The 23,203-nt window shown below is 38.6% G+C and overlaps 2 protein-coding genes across 2 annotated transcripts in view; one reads left to right on the forward strand and one right to left on the reverse strand.

Annotated features, from left to right (window-relative positions):
* The window catches only part of usp43a (ubiquitin specific peptidase 43a), a 102,269-nt gene extending 95,604 nt beyond the window's left edge, over positions 1 to 6,665 (forward strand). The window contains exon 16 of the mRNA XM_046410587.1: positions 5 to 6,665. Coding sequence (XP_046266543.1) covers positions 5 to 1,146 — 1,142 coding nt within the window. The 3' untranslated portion in view covers positions 1,147 to 6,665. The remainder of the gene's footprint in view (positions 1 to 4) is intronic.
* An 8,870-nt stretch (positions 6,666 to 15,535) lies between these two features.
* mchr1a (melanin-concentrating hormone receptor 1a) lies at positions 15,536 to 18,523 on the reverse strand. Its single transcript, XM_046379121.1, has 2 exons — positions 18,138 to 18,523; positions 15,536 to 16,769 (listed from the first exon to the last, which is right to left on the reverse strand). Exons 1-2 carry the CDS (start codon positions 18,214 to 18,216, stop codon positions 15,754 to 15,756), a joined length of 1,095 nt encoding a protein of 364 aa, XP_046235077.1. The 5' UTR covers positions 18,217 to 18,523; the 3' UTR covers positions 15,536 to 15,753.
* Between the last annotated feature and the right edge of the window lie 4,680 nt (positions 18,524 to 23,203).

Here is a 23,203-nt window from a genome sequence, read left to right on the forward strand (position 1 = left end):
TTAGGGGGTTTTGAGAGCAGGCCATTTATCAGGGGTCTTCAGGGACGCAGCGTGAGCATGAGAGCCCCCAGCAAGACCAAGGACACCCTGAACAAAATGCTTCCTCTGCGCTGGTCCTTTGGTTCAAAAGACAGACGGAAACCTGACCCAGTTCCTTCAGCTCTCCAAGATCCTGCCCCTGTAGAGTTGGTACAGTACTTGGAATCTGGCCGGCGGCCCCGGTGCACTAAGGATCCAATAGTAACACTCATGAGTGAACCACGCAGCACAAAGGAAACTGCTGCAACCAATGTCCGCTCTTCCAGTGTTGGGGGCATAAGTTGTGTGGGTAAGACAGGAGATGAGTCTCCACAGGTACCAGAGGGGCAGAGGAGGCCATCAGAAAAGACAGCCAGTTTGAGACGCAGCAAAGGAAACCAGACAAGAGATGAGAGCACCATGAATTTCAGCAGTAGCTCTAGCAGTAACACCCTCAATAGGAGTAAGGATGCCAGGAAACAGAGCTCCTCCAAACCTTCCCAGGATACTGAGGTAAAAAAGAGTTCCAGTGCTGGAGTTCAGTCCAGCTACAGCACTCCAAGTCTTCATGATGGAACTCTAAGAAGACAAAAAGGGGACAGGATTGATCGGGAACGTGAGGGTACATGTGAAGGAAATTCTAAGACCAAGAAAGGAGAAGTTCTCAAAAACCATGAGGGACTGCTCTCCTTCTTCAAAAGTAACTTTATAAAGAAGGAAAAGGACACAAGGAAGTCCAGGGAGGGTGAATCAGGGAAAGGATCAAGTGAAGAAGGAAGCAGGAGGACCCTCTCTAGGCTGTCATTGTCCAATGGGGCAGCAGGAGGAGGAACTCGGATGGAGGGAGACAAGTCCAATGGCTCAGGCCATCTGGGTGATGAGCTGGCAAATGGGAAGGTGGGACGAAAGGCTGACATCAAACGCTCCCAGAGCTCCTCCAACATCCCCACCAAAGCAGAGCAGAGCATGCGCAGGACAGCATCTTTGCGTCGTAATGGGATGTCTACAGCCCTGGGACCATCACGCAGCCTGACAACAGACAAATCATCTTATGGTACCCTGCAAAAGACCCGTTACAGCACAACCTCACTTGGGCGCAAAAGGACAGTCCCCGAGTCCAGCTTCTGACACAGAGATGTTTAACACTTCCACTCTCACAAAGCCTTTTAGCTGTTAGCAAGTGAATGGCGTCCAGTCTCTGAGGCTCTGTTTACACCTTGCACTAAATGTATCTTTGGGGATTTAATCACAAATGGACAGCTGTAAGTACAGGTGTGAATGCACTCAAACGCTTTGAACACACACTGAGGTCCAGTCACTCACACCACATTCAGAGGTCGTCTTGGTCACATATGACCACATTCTTTTACCAGTGTGTATGCAAATGTGTCCTACACCACAGTGAAAGACTCAAATGATATCTTCCACAAAACATAAGAAGACACAACTGCAGGCAAAATGGTGTCACATGCACACGCTATCACCTCCCTTTGGTTTGCTGTAATGCATATAAAGTGTTTGGGCTCTCGTATCTGTCAAGATAAGCAGCAGGTGTTTGTGAATACACTGTTTCTCCTGATTTCACCATTTAAACAGTAACTTCAGTATACCCAGACTGAAAAACCTTTTGAGACTTGTTGGGTGAGGAGAAAGTTAAAAAACTTTGCGACTTTACTTCATTAACAAATCATTCATGCCTTCCTGGAAAATCTGCATGAATCACAATACATTAAGTTGCTTATTTCCTTGTGAATAACATTATCAGTTTGTTGCGGCATCGCTGCATCAGTGTGTCAGCTACTCCATGTCTAAAGAGTTTCTTACCTGTTTACATTTAACAGCTATTCACCTTCAGCGCAAGAAAGTCAGACCACTTGCATGTGTTGTAATTTATATCACGTGACGCTTCTCAGACCAACATTAGTTATTTGTTTTTTGTGTCTCTTTGTGCTATTGCATCTGGGGAAATGAGATCCAACCCAAAGTGGTCACTGGAAATGTATTCTAATGACGTGTGAACTGACATACATGAAGCTGTCCATTTGATGAATGTTAATGCCAGGTGTGAACAGCCTCTGAGATCAAAGCAATAGGGCTCAATTCACAGTGGTACGCCTTTTTGTTGCCAGAAAATGAACTGGCTCGCACCATGGAGTTGAGACACATGGAGCAAATTAAGGGTCCTTCAATGTTGTGTTATAAAGAGCAGAATGAAATGATGTGATGATTTTTATTGTTTTTTATATTACTTAAAACAAGTGCCTGAGCAACAAATATGCAGTTTAGACCAATGAGTTTGTCTGGGTAGCACTGGAAGCACGAAATCCCTTAGACACACACACACACACACACACACACATAGCTACAAGCATGATATCCACATTTGTGTCTTATTGCTGTAGTTTGAGTTTAGAGTAGAGTTGGAATTCATCACTGCATTTTGAATTCTTACTGTCGTTTGCTTACACTCAAGACACAATGATTGTGTTCATTTATAAGAATGTAATGTGTCCACTTGATTGACGTTGGTGCTTTGAGGTAGCAGTTTCTCGTAAGCATCCATTTGGATCACTTTAAACCAAAAGAAGTGTTTTGATGAAGTATTGATTTATCCCCATGTGAACCAGACTGCAATCATGGTTTATTTTGAGTTAAAATTGCTTAGAAAATATTAGAATCCTAACTAATTACTCGCTGGGAGTGGTATTCTGGTGGATCAGAGACCTGGGTTTATTAATCAATATTTGACAAAAACAAATGACCAGTAGTGTTATAAAGCTGAGCATCACAGAATATTCAATATTGTTGCAGTCTCCTCACTTAGAGAACGTGTACACTTTTTCTGTGACATCATTTAACAATATTGAATGCATTCCGTGCATTTACTGTGTATTTGTTGTAAGTTAACATTATTAGCGGTCAACACTCACTAAGAATTCTGCAGAACAGATCGCACTTAAGTTTGTACATATTCTTCCACCACAATTTATCACTTAAAACTGCATTTAGTCAATCAGTAAATTTACTGTATAATTACAGTCTATAGTGCGGTCCCTCCAGTCGTACAGCTTGCAATAAACTTTTACTGTGAAAGACTCCATCATGGCTTCCTTCAGCTAGAGTCAGTGACACTGGGGACTCTGTTCCCTTCAACGAATGTTTTCATTAGTATGATAGAGTAAATGCAAACATAAAAAGGAAACTTTCACAGCTTAGAGTATTTTTATAAATTATGATGGGGTTTATGTTCTGTGAGCTTACTTTATACACTCTGGAAGATTTATTTTGCTATGGGAAACATGCAAGAATATTTCATGTACTTTAATATGTTATGCTTGCTTAATTTTACTATCTTTTATTAAAATAACCAACATTTAGGTATCTTTTCACAGAATAACTTGCCTCACATTTAAATTATTACCCTTATACTTTTGGCCCTAGTGCAGCTTCAGCCAGAGCAACTGGGAGACAAGCACTGCTCTGAAAGTTTTTTAGATAACTGGTGGAGGACAAAAGAGTGTTAATTTCATTTTCATGACTTGCAGCCACAAGTTATATGTGCACAGATATTTCCAGTGATGCCTTCTCAGGCTCTACACATGTATGGCCCTACGTTGATATTTGCACAGTGCTGAGATTTAATTTGCACATAATAAGGGAATGCTTTTAATTAAATAACATTACTGCTTAAAAAGATTGAATGGCAATGTGGTTATACAGTCAGTCAGTCATGCCTCACTGTTAGGTGCAAAATGAAATATAAATGAAAATACTTCGCCCTCAGAAATAGCAGTGTATAACTGTCAAGATGGTGTGACAGCTAATTCAGTTTGTTATTTAACTTGATGAATATACAAGACATTGCATGGCCCACACCTTTTGTATATTCTCTTCTTTGTATGGGGAATCACACTGAATATGCATCTTTTATTCACCTCCTGAGTTTTGCAGCTTTCAGCTGTATAAATAGAGAAACTCAGAACCACTTGAATAGGAAAAAAGTTTATTCATGTTAACTGCACAAAACCAGAATTAAAAATGGAATTTCGCTGCAAATAAAGCATTTTGTTCAAAGCTTTTCACAATGCCCCACTTCAATATTACATTTGCAATAATAGAGTTATAAGTTCAGATATCAGTTATACAATAAACAAGCATGTCTTTTTTTATTATTCGGAAGGAATCTGTAAGGATTAAAATTGAAGCATCTGCATTATGGAAGTCAGTTTTCTATGTAGATCATCAGTATTGTGGTGCAGTGGTTAACGCTGTCACCTCACAGCAAGAGGGTTCTGGGTTTGAATCCCAGTCTGGGCCCTTCTTTGTGTAGTTTGCATGTTCTCCCTGTGCCTGGGCTTTCTCCAGGTATTTCGGTTAATTGGCTACTCTACATTGCCCCTAGGTGTGTTTGTCTGTCTTTGTGTGCCCCTTTGTGATTGTCCTTTTGGGTACCCCACAAGACTGGGTACAGCCTGGACTGGTCACCCACTATCAGCTACCATAGGTTCCAGCCTTTCACAACCCTACACAGATAAGCGGATATAGAAAATGAATGAATGGATTATCACTATGTAGCTCATTATTATTTATATCTTGAACACTTAAATTAACATTTTCACACATTTATGCCAAGGATACAAGCTTCTATGTCTTATCAACAGTGTCATTGTAGCACACTTTCCTTCCAAGCCTATGGCACATGAAGTTTTTTATTTTAGAGGTGAGGTTTTGCTATCACATAGTGCAACCATAATTTTTATGTATCAGGAGATGTCTTGGATAGCTTCTACTTTCCCTATAAATAACTCTCTAAATGTTTGGGTCCCCCTTGCCTCTGACAAGTTTCAGCCTCAAAATTGTACAAAATCCATCAACAATAACCATAAATGCCTGAGATTTCCCCAAAAGTTGTGTCCATACAGCTAGCCTCACCATTTAATGGCTGTGCACTTTGACTCACTTTGTAGACCATGATGACTCTTTGAAAGCCAAAAAGGTCATGTTGACAAATAATTGATCATTAGTAATGCTTTTATTAATGGAACACTGGTACACTATGAATCTGATTTGTAAGCTTTTGTTGGAAAAGGTGTTTTCAGGGTGCATTTTGTTGTGTTTTGGGTTTTTTTTTTCAGAATCTTTACATCTGTTATATTTACAAATGAATGAGTTAGGCTAATTTGTGCAAGTGGAAATGTAACTACTGAAAGTAGTGAAGTGTCAAGGAAGTTGACTAACACACAACCTATACAAGAGCACATTCCATATTTCCTCTATTTTTAGCAGCACTTCCAGTAACCTGTGATTGTGTGAGTCTGTTTCAAGTGTCTAAGCAATAATACGTGAATGTCTTACTCACATGGACTGTATAAAAGTGGCATATGTAACCACAAGCAACCAGTTGAATCTTGCATTTGGCATTTTGGCATTCATTTTTTTTTTCTTCTTTCTTCTTCTTTTTGACATATTTTGATGAGAGACTGAGTCTGACTTTCTGAAGACCCTAGGACAAATACACACCCATCTATACCTGCGTCCAAATGAATCGTTAGTCAAAGGGAGACATGCCAGCATAAAAGCATACTTTCTTTATAGTCTGCTTTATTCTAAATGGGACCATAATTTACAAAATTGATGTTATGCTGTACTGAAGAAGACCGGAAACTCATTAGGAAACTGTTAACTAAGGTAATAAATCAATTGAGAAGAAGCTGTTTTATTTCTCATAAGCTTACATACCATCAGACTTCTTTTTGCAGCCAGTGGAGTTGCCCACTGCTGGCCATTACAACTTTTCAGATCCCATCACTACATGCACTTCTTTTACTGTATACAATTTATGAAAATTCATAGGTGTTGGTCTTTTTCCTTTTTCAATTTTGATTGGGAAGTGCTGTGAAACTCATTCTTTGAGCTGGTACATGAAAAGGTGAACACTGAAGAAGTCAAGCACACCAAATATTATTCTCCAAAATTGATACTAAACCACAAAGTGAGATACTTTCTCCTTGCCAGGTGAAAGCACACTCAGCCATTCAAAGGTTGCACGTGATCACTGACAAATTCCATTGTATTTTCTTTTTTTCCTGAGGACAAAACCAGACAAGGACAATTTATTTGAAAGATAAATGCTGTTTTACAATAGGACAAAAGCTTTCAATAGGGACACAAGGTCTGTATGCATTAGAAATTTGTAATTTCTTTTGTGGTTTTCTGTGCAAGGCTCGTACAGTTGAGGCGCCACATGATTATACACAGTGTTTACTGTGCCAAACAGAGCACTGCTATTGAGTGTTATCACATTTTTGTGAAATGTTTTTATATGCAATTTTCTACACTTTATTAAAAAAACAGTCTGTATATATTTGTGGATGCACACAGAACTGTGTGTGGGTGTGTGAGAGAGGCAGAAAGAGTAAATAAACAAGTTTATTTTCATTGACCTTTGACCTCTGGAGTGTAGTGTTTTGGGAATAAGATGCCAAGGTGTCCAACTGAACTCACATGCATTGTATTCTATGTTTTGCAAAAGGGTGTAACAAGTTGCTTTCACTGTAAAAGCAATTTTCTGCCTAAATTGTCTCCTGTACATGATGGTATGTTTTATTTTTTAATACACTAAATTAAAATGTAATATTTATGAATTATTTATGACTATGGCCTTCAGTCAACACTTGCTTATTTGATTATGCATTTTTTTAAAATAATATGCAAATGAAAATGTTATTAATGCAACAATTTATTGCTTTCTATTTTAAATACATTTACGGAAATCAAAGGGGTGAAAGGGCATTTATTTTGGGCTTGTTCATTGTGCAAACAAACAGACAAAAAAGGAAACTATCTGAGTTTTGCTGAATACAGTTTCGATCTCCAAAGTAACTAATAACTAAATTTAATGAAGTAAGTACATTTGTTTCTGAAATGTAGCAAAAAGAATCTAAGGAGAATACAACAAAGATATAGTACCTCAAAATTGTACAGTGTGCAGTGCAGTACTGTATTTGAGTATATGTACTTACATAGAAAAAAAGTAGTAAATAGTTGATGAATCACTTTTTAGATGGACGAAAAAGTCATTATCATTCTGGTCATTTTTCAAGCATTTTACAAACTTGTTTAAATGTGAGGGTTTTCTGTTTTTCTTAGTCATTTTTAAATGAACTGAATATCTTTGAGTTTAGACTGTAAAATAGTCTGTGCCAAGCAATTTTTAAAAATGCCTTTAGGCGTTAGTAAAAATGTTTATGTAATTCATGGAGAATTATCAGCACAACATTTTTTTTTGCAAAGTGATGCAAACATTTTATGGCTGTGGGGGTTTGCGGGCAGCTGATACAAAGCATGAACACACCACTGACTTATCATCTGTTAAGTTGATATGGTAAACTTCGTAGTAAACAGTTGGTTATATATTCTAGCTAGTTGCCAACTGTCCTTAGTGCGTTTTCAGTGAAATGGCTATGTGCTGCATTTGAAAACAACACTGTGGAAATGATGAGAGTGAACCAGCACAGAACGAACACCTCAACAATGAGGTGCACAGCTGCAAAATCTAGGGTTTCAGTTTTATAATGAATAATCACTAAGTGACCCTTTTTACACTAGTTAGCCATTATTAATCCATGTCTTCAAATAATTACTTGCTGCAAACAGTAACAATTAATACATTTTCACTCCTGGTGAAAGGTGCATTTACATAACGTAGGAAAGCCAAACTTTAAGGGGAGGCTATCAGCAACTACGCAGCTGTTTACTTTGGCTTTGATTTTGCCAGAAGAGACTGCAGCCATTAAACAAGTTCTTTCTTCAATATCTCTTAATATTTACCGTCTTTAGTTGCCTTAAAAGAATTAGGACTCAGAGGGTCTCAGGGATCCCACACATAACAGTTTGTTATTGTAACTGGTGTTTGTCAGTTTGATTCAACAGAAGTGAAAATTAGTGTTATGGTTTGCAAGGTTGATAAGAGTTTAGCCCTGAAGCAATTTAGGGCTGGAGACAAATAGTAGTAAAGCAAAAAGAGAGTGTGTAGCTTTTTTGTTGTTTTGTTGTTTGTTGGTTGGTTGGTTGGTTTGTTTTTGTGAAGGTTAATTTGAAGCTTGCTTTTGAGCCCAGCATTGCAAAGCTGCCTTGCCTCCTCCAGCTACCTTGTCTCAGCTGCTGTCCAACTTTATTGTCAAAATCATACAAAATTTGTATTTCTGCCATTTAATGAACATCCTGACTATAACCTCTCGACCAAGAAGACCACTGATGCCTTAAATGACTTCACTCATGAGGCACATAGCTTAGGAACAATCATTAAGCAGCTTTTTTTAAAAGAAGAAAAAAAAACAACCTGCAAAAGGAACATTCTCCTCCTTTAAACCCAGAATTGCTTGAAAATTACCTAATCGGTTGCATCACACCCTCTTTCTCTCCTGCTGGGAATACCAGAAGATTAAGCCAATGACAAAGGATGTGGCTGTTGGGGATGATGGACGTAATGATGTTGGGGATGTAGTCTTGGAGGGGGGATACCAGCAACATCTGTTGAGTCTCACCTGCTGTTTCTCCTTATCCTGATCTTCGATTAGCCTCCTTTCAGATGGCCTTCGGTCTATCTTTGAAGGCTACATGTGTAAATACCAACAAGATAAACCACTCACATTCTATTACCTTTCTGGTACATTTGGATGAACAGGTAAGGCCGAATGAAGCACACCATAACATTATCTCTCTGTACTTTTTGAATTTGCTACCACTTTATTACAATTCAGCAAGCCTAATGGTCTATGTTTGCTGTATGTTTTCAACTGTCAGAGAGTAAAACTTTGATGAGAAGAACTGCAGGAAACACTAATCATTGTAGTTCAACTTTAAAACAAATGCAGTTTTTGACGTGATGAAACAGCTTCTGTCAAATCTCAGTTTAAAAAATACAAAATCCTACTGAAGCACAACATTCCACAAATCATCTAGATTTAGTAGAAGTTTTAGTGATAGCTATGGCTGATGAGCTAATCACAATTGCACAGATGACTTTGAGGAGCAGAGCATTCGCCACAGACCTAATGGATTTTCATGGTACATCTCTGCAGAATCTGACTGATCAAACCATCCTCCCACCTAATAACATCTAGTCCTGACACTGTATGTTCTGCCTCAAGACTGGGGACACTTTCTCATTACATACAGTTAGTTTTAAAACCTCAACTGGATCAATCCTGTTCAACCTTCAAAGGCTACGCTGTTACCAGACAAGTGTCAAAGTACAACAGCAGCTATACTTGCCAGATGCACAGATGTGAGACATTTCCTTTCTTACAAAAGTGTTTCAGTGAAACGTGCTGATCAAATGAACAGTATGTATACACACTAACAAGGTCTCCCTCCCACAAATGTGCTCTGCTATCTAATTAGGCAGAGCGTGGCAGTCAATATTAAGTGCAAAACACTCATTCTGTCTTTTCTATCTCTGACCAGGTGTTCTACATCCTAATTGCTCGGTGAGGCACACCTGGCCTGGGAGGTAGGGGTTTATAAAAGGAACTAGCAAGCAAGCAATTTAGTATCTTTTATGTTGTTTTTGTCTTAATGTTAACAAATTCTATGGATTTGGCCATTTAAAAAGTGTCTTTTTCTGTGGTTATTTTGGAGCATTGTTGGAAGTGTTGTTTGCAAAATAAGGCTTCCAAACTGTGGGGTATTACAAGGGACATACACCATATAGACAAAAGTACTGGGACACCCAACCATTACCCCAACGGGGACCTTAATGACATTTCATAATAAATACATAGACAACTTAGCAGCTATAACAGCTTCCACTCTTCTGGGAAGGCTTTCCGCAAGATATTGGAGTGTTCCTGTGGGGATTTTAGCCCATTCATGCAGAAAGCATTTGTGAAGTCTGGCACTGAAGGGCTGGCTCAAGATCTCTGTTCTAGTTCATCCCAAAAGTGTTGGATGGGGTTAAGGTCAGGACTCTGTGTGGACCACTCAAGTTCTTCCACACCAAACTCATCCAACCATGTCTTTATGGGCTTTGCTTTGTGCACTGGGACACAGTCATGCTGGAATAGAAAAGGGCCTTCCCCAAACTGTTGCCACAAAGTTGGAAGCATAACATTGTCCAAAATATCTTGACATGCTGAAGCATTAAGATTTCCATGACTGGAAGTAAGGGACCAAGTCCAACCTCTGAAAAACAGCCACATCCCAATACTTTTGTCTATATAGTGTATCTCAGAACCTCAGCAGGTGAAAACAGCTATCTGCATGGTCAGATCCTTTGTGATCCTCTGTAATTTGGGTAAATTTATCTTTTTAACTGAAGGTTTTGTGTATTTATTTATTTACATGTGACTAAACACTGTACAGATTTTAGACTTAAATGCAATGTTTTCTCACTATTCAGAATTAATTCAGACATTAATTACTGAATCACTGAATCATTCTGAATCACATCAAGGAGCTGTTCACTCAAAGTTTAACCAAAGAGTATAAGTAACCATGTGATCTTCAGTCATCAGTCTTAATCAGAATGGCAGTACAAGTTTTTCCACATTTGAATCGCAAATGTTTTAGAGATGTAAAAGTGGATTATATATATATATATAAAAAATAATACATTGAACTGGGTAATGAGAAGAAATTTCAAAAGAAAATCTGTGATGTATTGGCAAGACTGCATGTATTTGGGTCCAGTGATATTGTCAAGATTCATTCATTCATCCACGATTGTTGGCAGGTTGGTGTTGGTGCCACAACTAGTACCACAAACATCTGAGTTATTTACCCTGCAGTTAGCTACTGGCTGCATCAGCAGCATACAATAACAAACATAAAAAACACTGTTTGCAATAAGAAGTCCGGGTACTCGTGGGGGCAAAAATTAGAAGTGCCAGTCCTCAGTACTGATGAGTACAAGATTAATCCAAATAATCCATTTGTAGTCCTATGGATTATTTTACTTACTACAAAAACAGACATGTATTTTGTTTTCAGTAAATGAGTACATTTCAAATTAATAAACCAAGCTCTGTGTATACAAGATTCTCTTTCTTTAGTCCCACGATTTAGATAAGGAAAACTCCCAGAAAATAAAAACCTCCCAAAGAGAAACCTTCTTCTTCAATTCCAAAAGTACATCTCAGAGGTGATACTTTCACATTAAGTGTAATTGTAATGTAATTGTAAGTAATTAAGTGTTGACCTGAAGCTGCACTAGATTTGCAAACACCATATATGCTCTCAAGTTAGTCCAATTCTCGTCCTCTCTGGAACACCCCTCTTTACAGTATAAAAGATCCAAGATTGTAGAGCTTATTTCTGAATGTCACAGGATAAGCCATAATTAAAGTTTCAATGCATTAAAATTATGGGTAAGAAAATCTTGACTGATTATACTCCGATTAGTTAAAGGAGTTATTGGCCACCTTGGTGATGATGATCTCATTTGCCAAAAGTTTATGTCAAACTTTCATGCCCTAAAACTGCCTCTGATGTTTGAGTGAGTACAACATGCATAGGGTGTAATTGGATTGCCTTTATAAGCACCATAACCGTGTTATGCTGAATAAGAAATATTTGAGAATATTGTGGGTCTCTGATTTAGCTTTTGATATGGATCTCAGCAGAACAAATATATCTTGGGAAACTGGAAATCAGATCTTTTATCCTCACAGGTAATCTGGATAAATGACCTTGTGTCTGCTTTGTGATAAAGACACACTTACCAAAATGTAGCGGCTTCTAGGTTTTGATATTGTGCCTCAATTTAAATGTGATGGCTGACATCCAGCCTCATCTTATCTGGACTCACTTCAATTTCCTTGACATTGTTTATCTGGCTCACACATATAATCTAATCTCACTCCCTCATCTCCTTCTTAGATTCATTCCCTTCTTTTATTTGTTTAACTTTTAAAACTTTATAAACTGAAAGGCATGTTGACTCTAGCTAGAAAGATTACAGTTCTCTTTAGATTTGGGGATATCAGTTTATATCTGTTCATTTCAGTCTGTAATTCTGAGGTTTACTGCAATTGTTTTGAGTGCTGCACTACACTTCACACGGTGTGACTACATTAATTAAATCCTTAGACATGACATTGTTGGACTCAAAATAGACAAATCAAAAAGACTTTTGGGCCATTTTGAACATATATTCAAATAATATGAGTGAGTTCTGGAGTGGCTTACTGAGGCTCTCTCACTCTTTTTCTCTCTACTCCTCACTCATCAGTTGATGATCAAATCCCTCATTCTGATACATCTGTCAGGATCTGCTAGTTTGTTCCCTGTCTCCCTCCTGTGCTCTTCTGTTTTTCCCCTCCCAGGTGTATTGGTTTCTCCCTGTGTCCTTTCTCTTTGCTTGTCTGTGTCCAGCACTGGGAGTGGTTTTCTTTCCCAGCTCTCCACCAGTACACCTGTATCTCATTCATCTCCAATCAACTCCACCTCCTGCCTGCAGTTTAAAAGAGCAGTTCTCCCGCTCTACCTTCACCGGATCTTTTGACTCCCTTTGTAGTAACAATGCTGTTTGGACTGAACTCCTTGTGAATTTTTGCTCTTGTTGATGAGATGCTCTTCTCATTTTCTGTCTCCCTCTCCAAGATGCATCTTCCTCCTTCAGCCATTTCCCTCACCTGGTGACACTCTCTGTTTGTTGCTGTTTTTGGCATCCTGTCTTTGCTTGGATTCTCCTTTGTTTTTCTGGGAAGGTTATTCTGACCACTTGGCTTCACCACCACACCAGCTAGTATAGACATCCCTGTTGTCTATACTATCTTCAGTTTAGAGTTCAGTATTTTGGGGTCTTTTGTCAAGAAATGCAGATTGTAACAATATCTTACTCAGTGTCCGTGTAGAAAGGTGGCAGCGACAGACTGGTGTCTGGTGTCCTACTGGGTGCTCTGCCTCCCTCCCACAGTCCAAGACAATATGTTAATTGGTGACTCTAACTTTTTGTGAATAAATCTGAATGACTTCAGCTCTGCTTCTGGTATCTGCAAAGTGGTCCAACCTCATCTTCCTGTTACACTGAAAAGTTCCTTTACACTATAGCTATATGTATTTGAGGACTGAAAATTCTTTCTGAAGGTGGAATAACTAATTTTGGAGAGAGATTGTCTGCAGATATGGTATGCAGATATCTCCGATGTTACTTAAAATTTGTGACTACTATGGCGTAACTCTGTCCTTTGTGGGCAAAGATTTGCTTGAAGGAGAATAGCCAGCAGAAGCAGAGGGAGAGGCAGAAGTCAGAGCGTAACTGGTTCTCCTCTTGCTGATTGACTGGAATAGTGTTGTGTGGCTCAGTTTGAGTCACTTTGTTTCCCATTTACAGAGACACAGCTGTGGTGGAACACTAGAGTTTGTTTTTATTTTTCTCTTCTCCAGAGTGCACACACATATCAGACAGCTTGTGATTGTGATTGTGAGATTCGCAGAAATTGACAAGAACAATAAATGTACTGCATTAGAATTGCTGACTGCACCTTTTAAATATCAGAGAAAGTTGAAATGATCTTTGAGTGAAATCACAAGGTTGACAAAAACAAGTAGTTGTTGGACAGTTTCATATTACAATATTCATATATCAATTTTTAAAATATTTCTGTCACAACACATTGGTTTATTAAGCTGTCAATGCTTGCATCATACAGAGTGGCCCATGACTTACTGTTCTGTCAGCAAGTGATGATTTGACATGGGGCTTTTTTTTTGTTTTTGTTTTTTTTTTGGCTTCATAACGGACAAGAACAATAGACACACCAGAGTTTCTCATCCTTGGATTCAGGACCCTGTAAGATGTGGTTTGATAAACAGGTCGGGTTACTGAGGACTTCTAAGATTGACTGATTTATTTTTCACAACAAAAATGGTTAAAAAAAAAAACAGTTTCATTTTTTAGCGTGGAAATCCAAAAATGTTCTCTTCACTCCTGGCTAGACATAAAGGTAGAGCAGCGATGACAACCCTCACCCTGCTGGCAGACAATTTTGAGACTCTAAAAACTGGGTCACCGGCCAATAAAGGTTGAGAAACCCTGAGTTTTATTTTCCAGGGATTAAGATATTTCATTATTTACATGAATAACGCATCCCGAGCACATAGTTTCACCATCATTATTGTACACACTAAAATATAACAGAACTTAACATCAGTACAACAATATTAACAACACCTCATTGACAACGTGGCACTCTTTTATAGATTTGACATGTGAGCTCATCCAGAATACACCACTACAGTTATATTCTTGCCTTTTAATTTCAGATTGAATCAATACTGAGGGTGCAGCAACTTTCAGTGACTGACAAAAAACATTTCACATTTCCTCAGGAGGAAACTCTTTTGGATGTTTGTGGATATAAATCCTAGGTAAAAATCAATTTAATTTACTTTCTTCTCTGGGCTTGTAAAAATGGCTCTCAGTTGCATTAATATACACAAGCTGAGTGCAGTAAATCAAATGGATGGATTTGTTATTTATTATTGACATCATAACATAAATTCCTGGAGCGACTGGTTTGTAATTTGCCAAATGACACTAAGCCACTTGTCCATGACTGAACTGGACTCAGAACTGCTTGTTACTCAGTGGTTTTTGAGGAATAAATAAGCAATCATATAAGCAGACAAGAACACATCTGTAGAAAGTTGGTGCATTAGACATAAGAGACTCAAATTCATTCTTATAAGGAGGGTGCTCTCTGATGCATCCTCGTATCTAACATATTGGACAATAATTAATTAGACAACATCTCCATTCCCATTCTCTTCAGAGATTAGAAATTCACAGGACACACAAACAAGAGTGTTTGTGAAAACCTCATAGCGTCTTTGCAGGTCTTAATGCACAAACTCTAAATGTTCCCAAAGCTCCTAACTCATTGAATACATCTCTTTCCATTATTATTATTATGACAGTCATTGTACATTTCTGTCCATGTTTGTTCCACTCAGTGATGTTATTTTAAACGTGTGTGGTGACATGCGTCACCTGGCGCACAGTACTTTATGTCTTTCATTATCGTCTTTTTAAACATTATGTATGTGTCAATGTGTTTATATTCATATTATAGAATTTACTATAGCTACATTTTCAAATAATTCTGACACTTAGTCCACTTGGCAGCAGATAATAACATATCAGCAGGGATCCTTTAGGTGTTTAGGTGCTGTTCTTATTTTTATGATGCTGTGATCCAGACTAGAATTGTGAAAGGATTCACCGTTTTTCAATCTAGAACAGTAATTTACAGTGGTGGATCAGTGTTAAATTGTGCTCAGTCTGACCATAAAGCAGATTTTAAAAAGTCAGTGGAAAGAGGTGAGTGGATTCACTCCAGCTGGCATGACTTCAGGTCAAGACATGTCCACATAGGTTGACGAAAAGATGACTCTTGCTTTGCTTTCAGGCTGAACCCACTTGCAGGGAGAAAATACCCAATCTGCCTCACCCTCTAATCGGTCTCAAACACAGTCCAATCGTGAACTTAAAGTTTACCAGGACTGTCACACTTGTGAATATTTTCAACTCAACAAAACAGGGTTTTAATGACTCTAATCTACAAGTCAGTGAATGTGTTGCTTAAATAAAATGGCAGATTGGAGTTGATGTGCACGCATTACTGTTCTGAAACAGTAGCTGTGTGTTCTTGTGCTCATGTCCCATCCATAGTGTTTCTCAGCTGTTACACAGTGATAAAGTCATTTTGATTTTTATTCACTGATGCTTATTCACTGTGGGGCCACGCTGGCTGGTATCATCTCCCCAGAGGCTGTCTCCTGCTGAGGCCCTTCAGGCACCATTCTCACACTCACACTGGCAGCATCGGTGGTGCTCTGGTTCACACGAAACCTTAGATTGATTGGATGTACAGCCCTGATAAACTGCCTCTTGAAGGTCTCACTTAGGATTATATAAAGGAAAGGGTTGATACAGCTGTTAGCGTAGCCCATGCTAATGGCCACGTTGTAAGCATAGGAGAAAGCTAAGCTTGGCCTCTGGACCCCGAGGTGGGCCAGCTGAAGGATGTAATAAGGGGCCCAGCAAATGAAGAAAGCCAGGCAGATAGCCACAGCCATTCGGGTCACCTTCCTGGTACGCACTCTTAAACTCCGTGGGGGCAGTGGTGCCACACTGGTGGACATGTGCTGGAGGATCTTGAAAAACACAAGGCAGATGATGGTCAGAGGTATAGCAAACGCCAAGAAGAACTGGTAAAGTGTAAACCAGTATGTATCAGTGACTGGGTCAGGCAGAAGGATTGCACAGGCCACCAAGCCATCTGGGAGAGGCATCAGGCCCGTGTACATCCACACAGGGATGATGGTGAGCAGGGACAGAACCCACACCAGGCCAATCACTAGTGCTGCCACACAAGGTGTGCGAATGTAGTTGAAGCGGATGGGATGGACTGTAGCCAAGTAACGGTCGAGTGTCATGGCAGTCAGGATGTAAGTACTGACAATCTGGCTGTTGGAGTCAAGAGCAGTGATGACTGTACACATCGCAGCTCCAAAGTGCCATGTTCCGTTGCCCAGCAACTGGTGGATTAGGAATGGCATCCCAAGGAGAAACAGGAGATCAACAATGGACAAATTTAAGATGAAGATGTCTGGAACAGTTTGCTTTGCACGGCACTTGGTCTTCTTCATGATTGTGTAGATGACAATACAGTTCCCAATGATACCCAGAAAGCAGATGATGCCGTAGAGGACACGGAGGATGGCACTACAGTGAAGAGGCCCATCTGCAACTGGACAGGAAGCAAAAATATTTAGGGAAACTGTACTGTATTGTATGTTGTATTTAATGTATTATTCATGTTGTGAGATATGAACACTGGTGAAATGTAAGCACTAAACACATTTACTCGAGTATTGTACTTAAGTATACATCCAAGGTATTTGTACTTTACCTACAAATTCGTTCTTTATGCAGCTTTAAACTTAAACTACTCCACTACATCTCAGAGACAAATACTGTACTTTTTACTCTACTACATTTACTGCTTTACTAACTTTCAGATTACAGGTTTTTCTTAAAGTCCAGCAAAAATCATGTATCTCCAAATTTGCTGAATTTGAACGCCTCTGCTAAATTGAAGGATTAAGTGTTCATCTGTAGTTTTGAAAGATTCTTCAATTAAATACATAAACTCTTTAAATATTCTCATGGATAAGCTGAAATTATATTGTTTTAAAGCTGATAACAGACTGTTTGTCTGAGCTACATGATTCTCATAGGACATTAATAGTCCAAACATATGGCAATCTTATAGATTATGATGCATTGTTGTAGAGTTAGCTGCCCAACAATATATAAGTACAGTTGTACAATTTACAACCATAAAATACAACATATACACTTATGCAGCCATAATATAAATTCAAAAACATCAGCTCTAATAGTAAAAAACTGTCCATTTTACTACAGAATGACTTATTTTATTTCTGATACTTCAAGTATAGACTACAGAGAGCAATGATATTTATTTATTTTTATTTTTTTTTTTGTCAGGGGATTACTAGGAAAGCAAATCCGCTACCAGACCAGACAACATATTTCCCCCATCATGCTCTTGTGTGTGCATGTGGATGTGCTGACTCTTTCAGGGCAGAACAAAATGAAGACAATAATATACAATGGAGGCAAAAGACCTTCGCAATAATTCATATGCTACAAGAATAAACCTCAACATAGGTAGCTATGGAGATGTGTCCATTTTAAAAACAGAAATTAAAAATATCTTACCACACCCAGTCAGTGACTTTGTATATTTTTAAGATAAATTATGTGTATTATTATAATTAAAAATAGAATAGCTTTTAGCAATGGTAAAGTTTGTACCTGATGAAGGTAGCCATATCTCATTGTTTCTCATCAAAGCTTACTGTGAGGGGAATTCACAGCACCCCACATTTGCGCTGTTGGATATTAACTGTGTATGACTGCGTGATTAAAACGGATGTAAGATAATTTAGGGAGATAGAAGAATATAGAAAAGCATAAAGGAAAAGAACTGTATGCATGTCATGTTTGCTGTTTAAAAACACGTTTCAACGCAATATTGATGTTTAGCAAGCAAGGTGGTCGGTTGATTATATTCTTAATTTACCTGTTGTTGTTGTTGCTGATGTTGTTATTGTTGAATTAGTGTCTCCGAGAGAAAAATTTGAATCGTTTAAATAATCCATTAGAAAAATCCAAAGTACATCCAAGTTAGGAAGTATCACCAAGTGTCTGCTTCCCAAATAAAATGCATTTGAATCAGCCTGGAAACCGAAATTTCTTCTCACAGTTTGATTGATCCCATATATCCTATTTCAGATAGTTTAATCCTCTACAGCAAGGGCATTTTGGTCCCAGCCTGTGAGCAGCGCGCTCTGTGCCACCAGTCATAATAAAACCGCTCTGCTTCTCTCGGAGTCTGTGCAGATTAGAGGAGTTGCGACGGCGCTGCAGGTGTCAGTCAAGCTGGAATCAAATCAGACACAAGTGACGGCTGATATTATCTCCAGGCAATAGACTCATCATTGTGTGTGTTTGCATAAAAGTGTTTCCTTTGAGACTTTTGATCCAAATGCATTCTTTTTTAACTGCGCTGTCTCAAAACAGGGGAATTTGTAAGGTGGAAGACTTGAAACACACGTTATGAAACACACACACAGAGAGAAAATGAAGAAAATTATAGCACTCGAATTTTAAAATGTGGTTAAATCTGAAAAAATACACAAAAATTAATATACACAAAGTGTACAATACAATACAACGTAAAGAACACAGATTAAAAGCCCAAACGAAGATATTTTTTTATTTGTTTGCACTTCACAAATAAATTTTGAAGTGTTTGTCTTTTTTTGACATGACATAATGCGTTTACGGCTCCCATCTCGACAGGCAGTAGCCATCGGCGGTTTGCTTCCTCAAAGACAGATAAGAAGATAATGAGCAACAGGTGTTTCTGTTTAGTGACAAATGAATCACTTGCATATTCTGCTACTGATGGGGTTTGAACCGTTTACAGCAGCCCCAAACAGACGGTTTCCGCTTTGAACCACTAGATGGCCTTAACGCCCCTTATTTGGAGTCCTCACGCATTTCCGTCATGATAATTGGATGTAACAAAGACATGGATGGTGCATGGGTCATAACAAGGCTTATGAAGAAACCTTCGGTAGCCTGGTGATTAGAACACAGGTCAGTTAGTACAGTGACAGAGTGAGTATAATTCTGAGTTAATCGTAGGTCTAAATAAAAGACGCGGCATTCATTGTTTGGTGGAGGAAACAAGGTTTGTGTGCGTGTGCGTCCAAACGCTGTGGGAGTGTGACGTCACCAACAGGTTACAAGCCAGCACTTGTACTACCAATTAGCTTGGCAGTGTCAGCCATTGACTGTATATGAAGATGGACAACATAAGAGCTCAGACAAAATATCTCAGTAGCCCTCTGGAGGCTGGCTCCAGTACAGGTCATAAATCCCGCCAGCTCCGTGTTAGCAGAAGAGTCCCAAAGGTGGTGTCTGTCATTTTAGGTAGTTCATATTAAGCTGGTGTATGTACAAGTCTTCATTTTTCTGATAGGTTTGGTTTAATTAGTAATTTGATGTTACAAGAGATCATGATTGACCGCTGAGAGCTGCTCCACCGTGAATCACTACTGCACAGTCTCAGACTCCAAATGAGCACAAGATGGCAGCACTCGTATCCAGGATATTTTGGCTTCACTGTTGTAGGTTGAGAGAAAGTAAAGGCATGAAGACCACTTTTGTTTATCTCAGTGGTACACCCTCACCAGACTATTAGCATGTCTGTGACAGCCATCAGCAATGTCTGTTGTATAGTGGGCTGTAATAGCCGCTTTCACAACCAACAGTAAAAACAAAGCTGAAAATGCAGCACTTACGGACAGACAGAAAAAAAAGTGTGACTGCAGTTTTAAGACTGTCCCACTATTGGATAATATGGAGATGTATAATGTGGGTATGTAGTTAAAACGAGACATGTCACGTCTTTTCTAACATGTTGAGTGTTAAAGCATCTGCAGAAAATGACTGATGATGAGTGAAATGATCACTCAGGGTCTTGCCATAACTGCACTTACAAGGGTAAGAGGGCCATCTGCTGATTGCTTATTGTAACTGTCACAAAGAACTAACACAAAAACCGATACGGTGAAAGAGATTCAAACACAGAATTTCACAGTATGTCGTAGGAGAACAGCAAATGACAAACCACAAAGTGCACTTGGCCTGAAGTGTCTTTACCACAAACAACGACAGAATGATCTGGTGGAGATGGAGCGGATGAACCGGCTTTTTTATGCAGCAGGTAAGAGATGGAGTTGATTAACATAATGCACAGCAGGTGTTGAGGTTGGAAGGCAGAAAATAAAGTAGTTGATCACACCCAGCTCATTCTCTCTCTCACACACACACACACAGACAAGACAGACGAACAAACAGGCACAAACCAAAACACAAAAGTGGGGGAACAAAAGAGCAAAAAAAGAAATATAGGGTGAGTACTGGCAGAGCCTGACACAGCTAGCACGCCTTCCTGCAATAATGTAGCAGGGCCCAGAATCTTTGTTGGTTCCTATTCCTTATACCCCACCATAAGACCACTGCATCCATCCAAAAAACAGAAAATGCTGATTTAATGGAAAGATACTCGCACCAACCTGGCTGATTTGGAATATCATATTAATCACATATTTGCCACTAACCAGTTACTGTTAGGATTTGCTTCAAGGTAAATTAAATATTCCTGCTCTGTTTACATATGGCCCTATCAGCAAATAGGACGCCGAACCCTCCTGCCACTGAAACTGAAATCGTAAACAACATAGAGCTAATAACACTCTGCACCCTGTAATGTGCAGTTTGTAATTTGCTTCACATTCGAAAGCTGTTAGAACTAAATATTCTTACCCTCACTCAAGCTGTTTTATCGATGTAGTAAACCTTTACGGTATATAATGAAAGGTTGTATCAGTGTTAATTGATTCTTCAGCTGCAGTGACTCATAATAGCCTAGACTCCCACAGAATATTTCATCTTCTGTTATATCTTCTGTTATATCTTTAAAAAAACTGTCTTACTATACTGTAAACAAAATCATGACATGACAGCATTTAGTTTTCATTTTTGTTCTGCTTTGCTTTTACATTGGCAAACAGAATTTTGTGATTGAACATCGTGTGACAAAGCAGCCATATTTCTCAGTAAGCTGTTTTTGATAAAAATAGTGGAAGCTTTTGACTCTTGAGAGCTAGGGACATTAAAAAATAAATAAAAAAATAATGTAAAAGGAAAAATGTAACAACAGGTGTCTGTATGTATCCATACAAGTGCAATATTAAAGACTACTTTCTTGGACTACCTCATACTTGCACATGCATGCCTATGCTAAACTGGTTTCTTTATTTAAATGTTTAGTTTATATTCTATTTTTATTTAGCTTATATTTCTATTTTTATTAAAATCATACCACAAACATGTAAATGTGAGCTGGTATGATAATAAAAGTTCCTTGAATCGTTGAATCCTTGAATGTATCTAAGTCCTATCTTATTACCATTCAGTGGGATAAAATCATAAATTGTGTTTATAAAATTTTCTGATAATTTGAGATCTCAGAGAATACATAGCTTGAATACCAAGATCAAAATGCACATATAGTTTGATACAGTAATACTGCCAGTTTTTAAAAGGCTGATTTACTAAAATCACACTAAAGTTCCCCCAGTGGCATCCAGTTTTCCAGATAGCTCTGGATAGGTTTGAGACATCTGCTGCGATCCAATATAATGGAGGAGAATTAAATTCTGTTTGTTGCTGCTCGGAAAAGAAAAATCACTGCAAAAAACACACTTTAAGTTTTTAATGCTATTCTTTCTCTGGTGATATACTTTGTTTCTTACTTTGAATCATGATGTCACAACAGAAAGTTTTCCCACTTTTGTGAGTCTAGTTTCTAGTGATTGTGGGTATACTCAAAGATTCAACAAGCTTAAAACTTTCAAACATCAGAGGTTGGTTAAAAAATACTTTGCATTTTGGTGGTAAAATGTTAACTCTTTTACAGTGGACTTATGTCTTTCTACGCCTTCTGCAGTGGTAAAAGGACAATAACAAAAATGGTACAGTTGCTATGAAACGCTGAATAAACTCTAACAGTGACACTACAGGAATGATTATGACCTGACTGGGCTGCATTCATGCTTGTTTTCTGTCACTCTACCAGCTCACAGTGAAATTACTGTACATGGTTACCAAAAACATTATGAACTGAAATTACTAATTAAATGTGACAAAACAACATAGCATTGCTTCTTGTTTGCCATTGCAGACTTGTTTTTATAGCGCCGGGGAGGTAAACAACATCGGTCATTAGTCTGCCTTTCATCTGTGCCATCAGTCCCTGGAATCTAGTGTAAGCCTGTGAAAACCTGTCCTTTACTTGAATCAGCTATTAAAAATGTCTAGTGCCCTAGTAAATGTTTTGGGATTTGGGGGGGTAAAGGTGACCCTTTCACATTCTGAAAACCTGAGGTGTATCTTGTGCAGTCAGACATCAAGGTGCACTTTATAAGGTATGCAGTTTGTCTTCTGTCAGAGTTACAGTTTAGGAAATCATCTGTTTCTATAATCACTGAATTGGACACAAATGGAGAAATAACAGGAAACTGCAAATGTTTCTCAGGATTCACAAGATGTCTGCGTAGCTTCCTTGGAGGGATGAAAAGTCTCTGCACTTTGTTCGTCCCTGTCTTTGTCTTTCATATACGGTACTGATGTTAGATTTCAACATGAAAATGAATAAAAAGAAAGAAAATGATCAGCATCATTATTTTTCATTTTGTTTGAATTCATGTTGGAGTTGATAAGAATGGTTGTCATCTAAACATCTCCATTGCTAAACAACCATCCAGCTCCTTGTAACATTAGTGGCTTGCACGGTTACTCTTTTTCTGGTTTTTCCTCCAGGGAGGTTCGAGCCAATGTCGACTTTAATGCGACAACTGACGATGATATTAGTTTTAAGCATGGGACAATGTTAAAGGTAAGTCATTTGTCATTTGTTGACCAGCTATCCATGAATTTACATTGGGCATTGTTTAAAGGAGAAAGTCCATTGAAACTCCTCTGTGGTGCTGCTGAGCTTTCACTAGTCTGCAG

The sequence above is a fragment of the Scatophagus argus genome, chromosome 2 (assembly GCF_020382885.2).
Source record: "Scatophagus argus isolate fScaArg1 chromosome 2, fScaArg1.pri, whole genome shotgun sequence".
NCBI classification, from domain to species: Eukaryota; Metazoa; Chordata; class Actinopteri; family Scatophagidae; genus Scatophagus; species Scatophagus argus.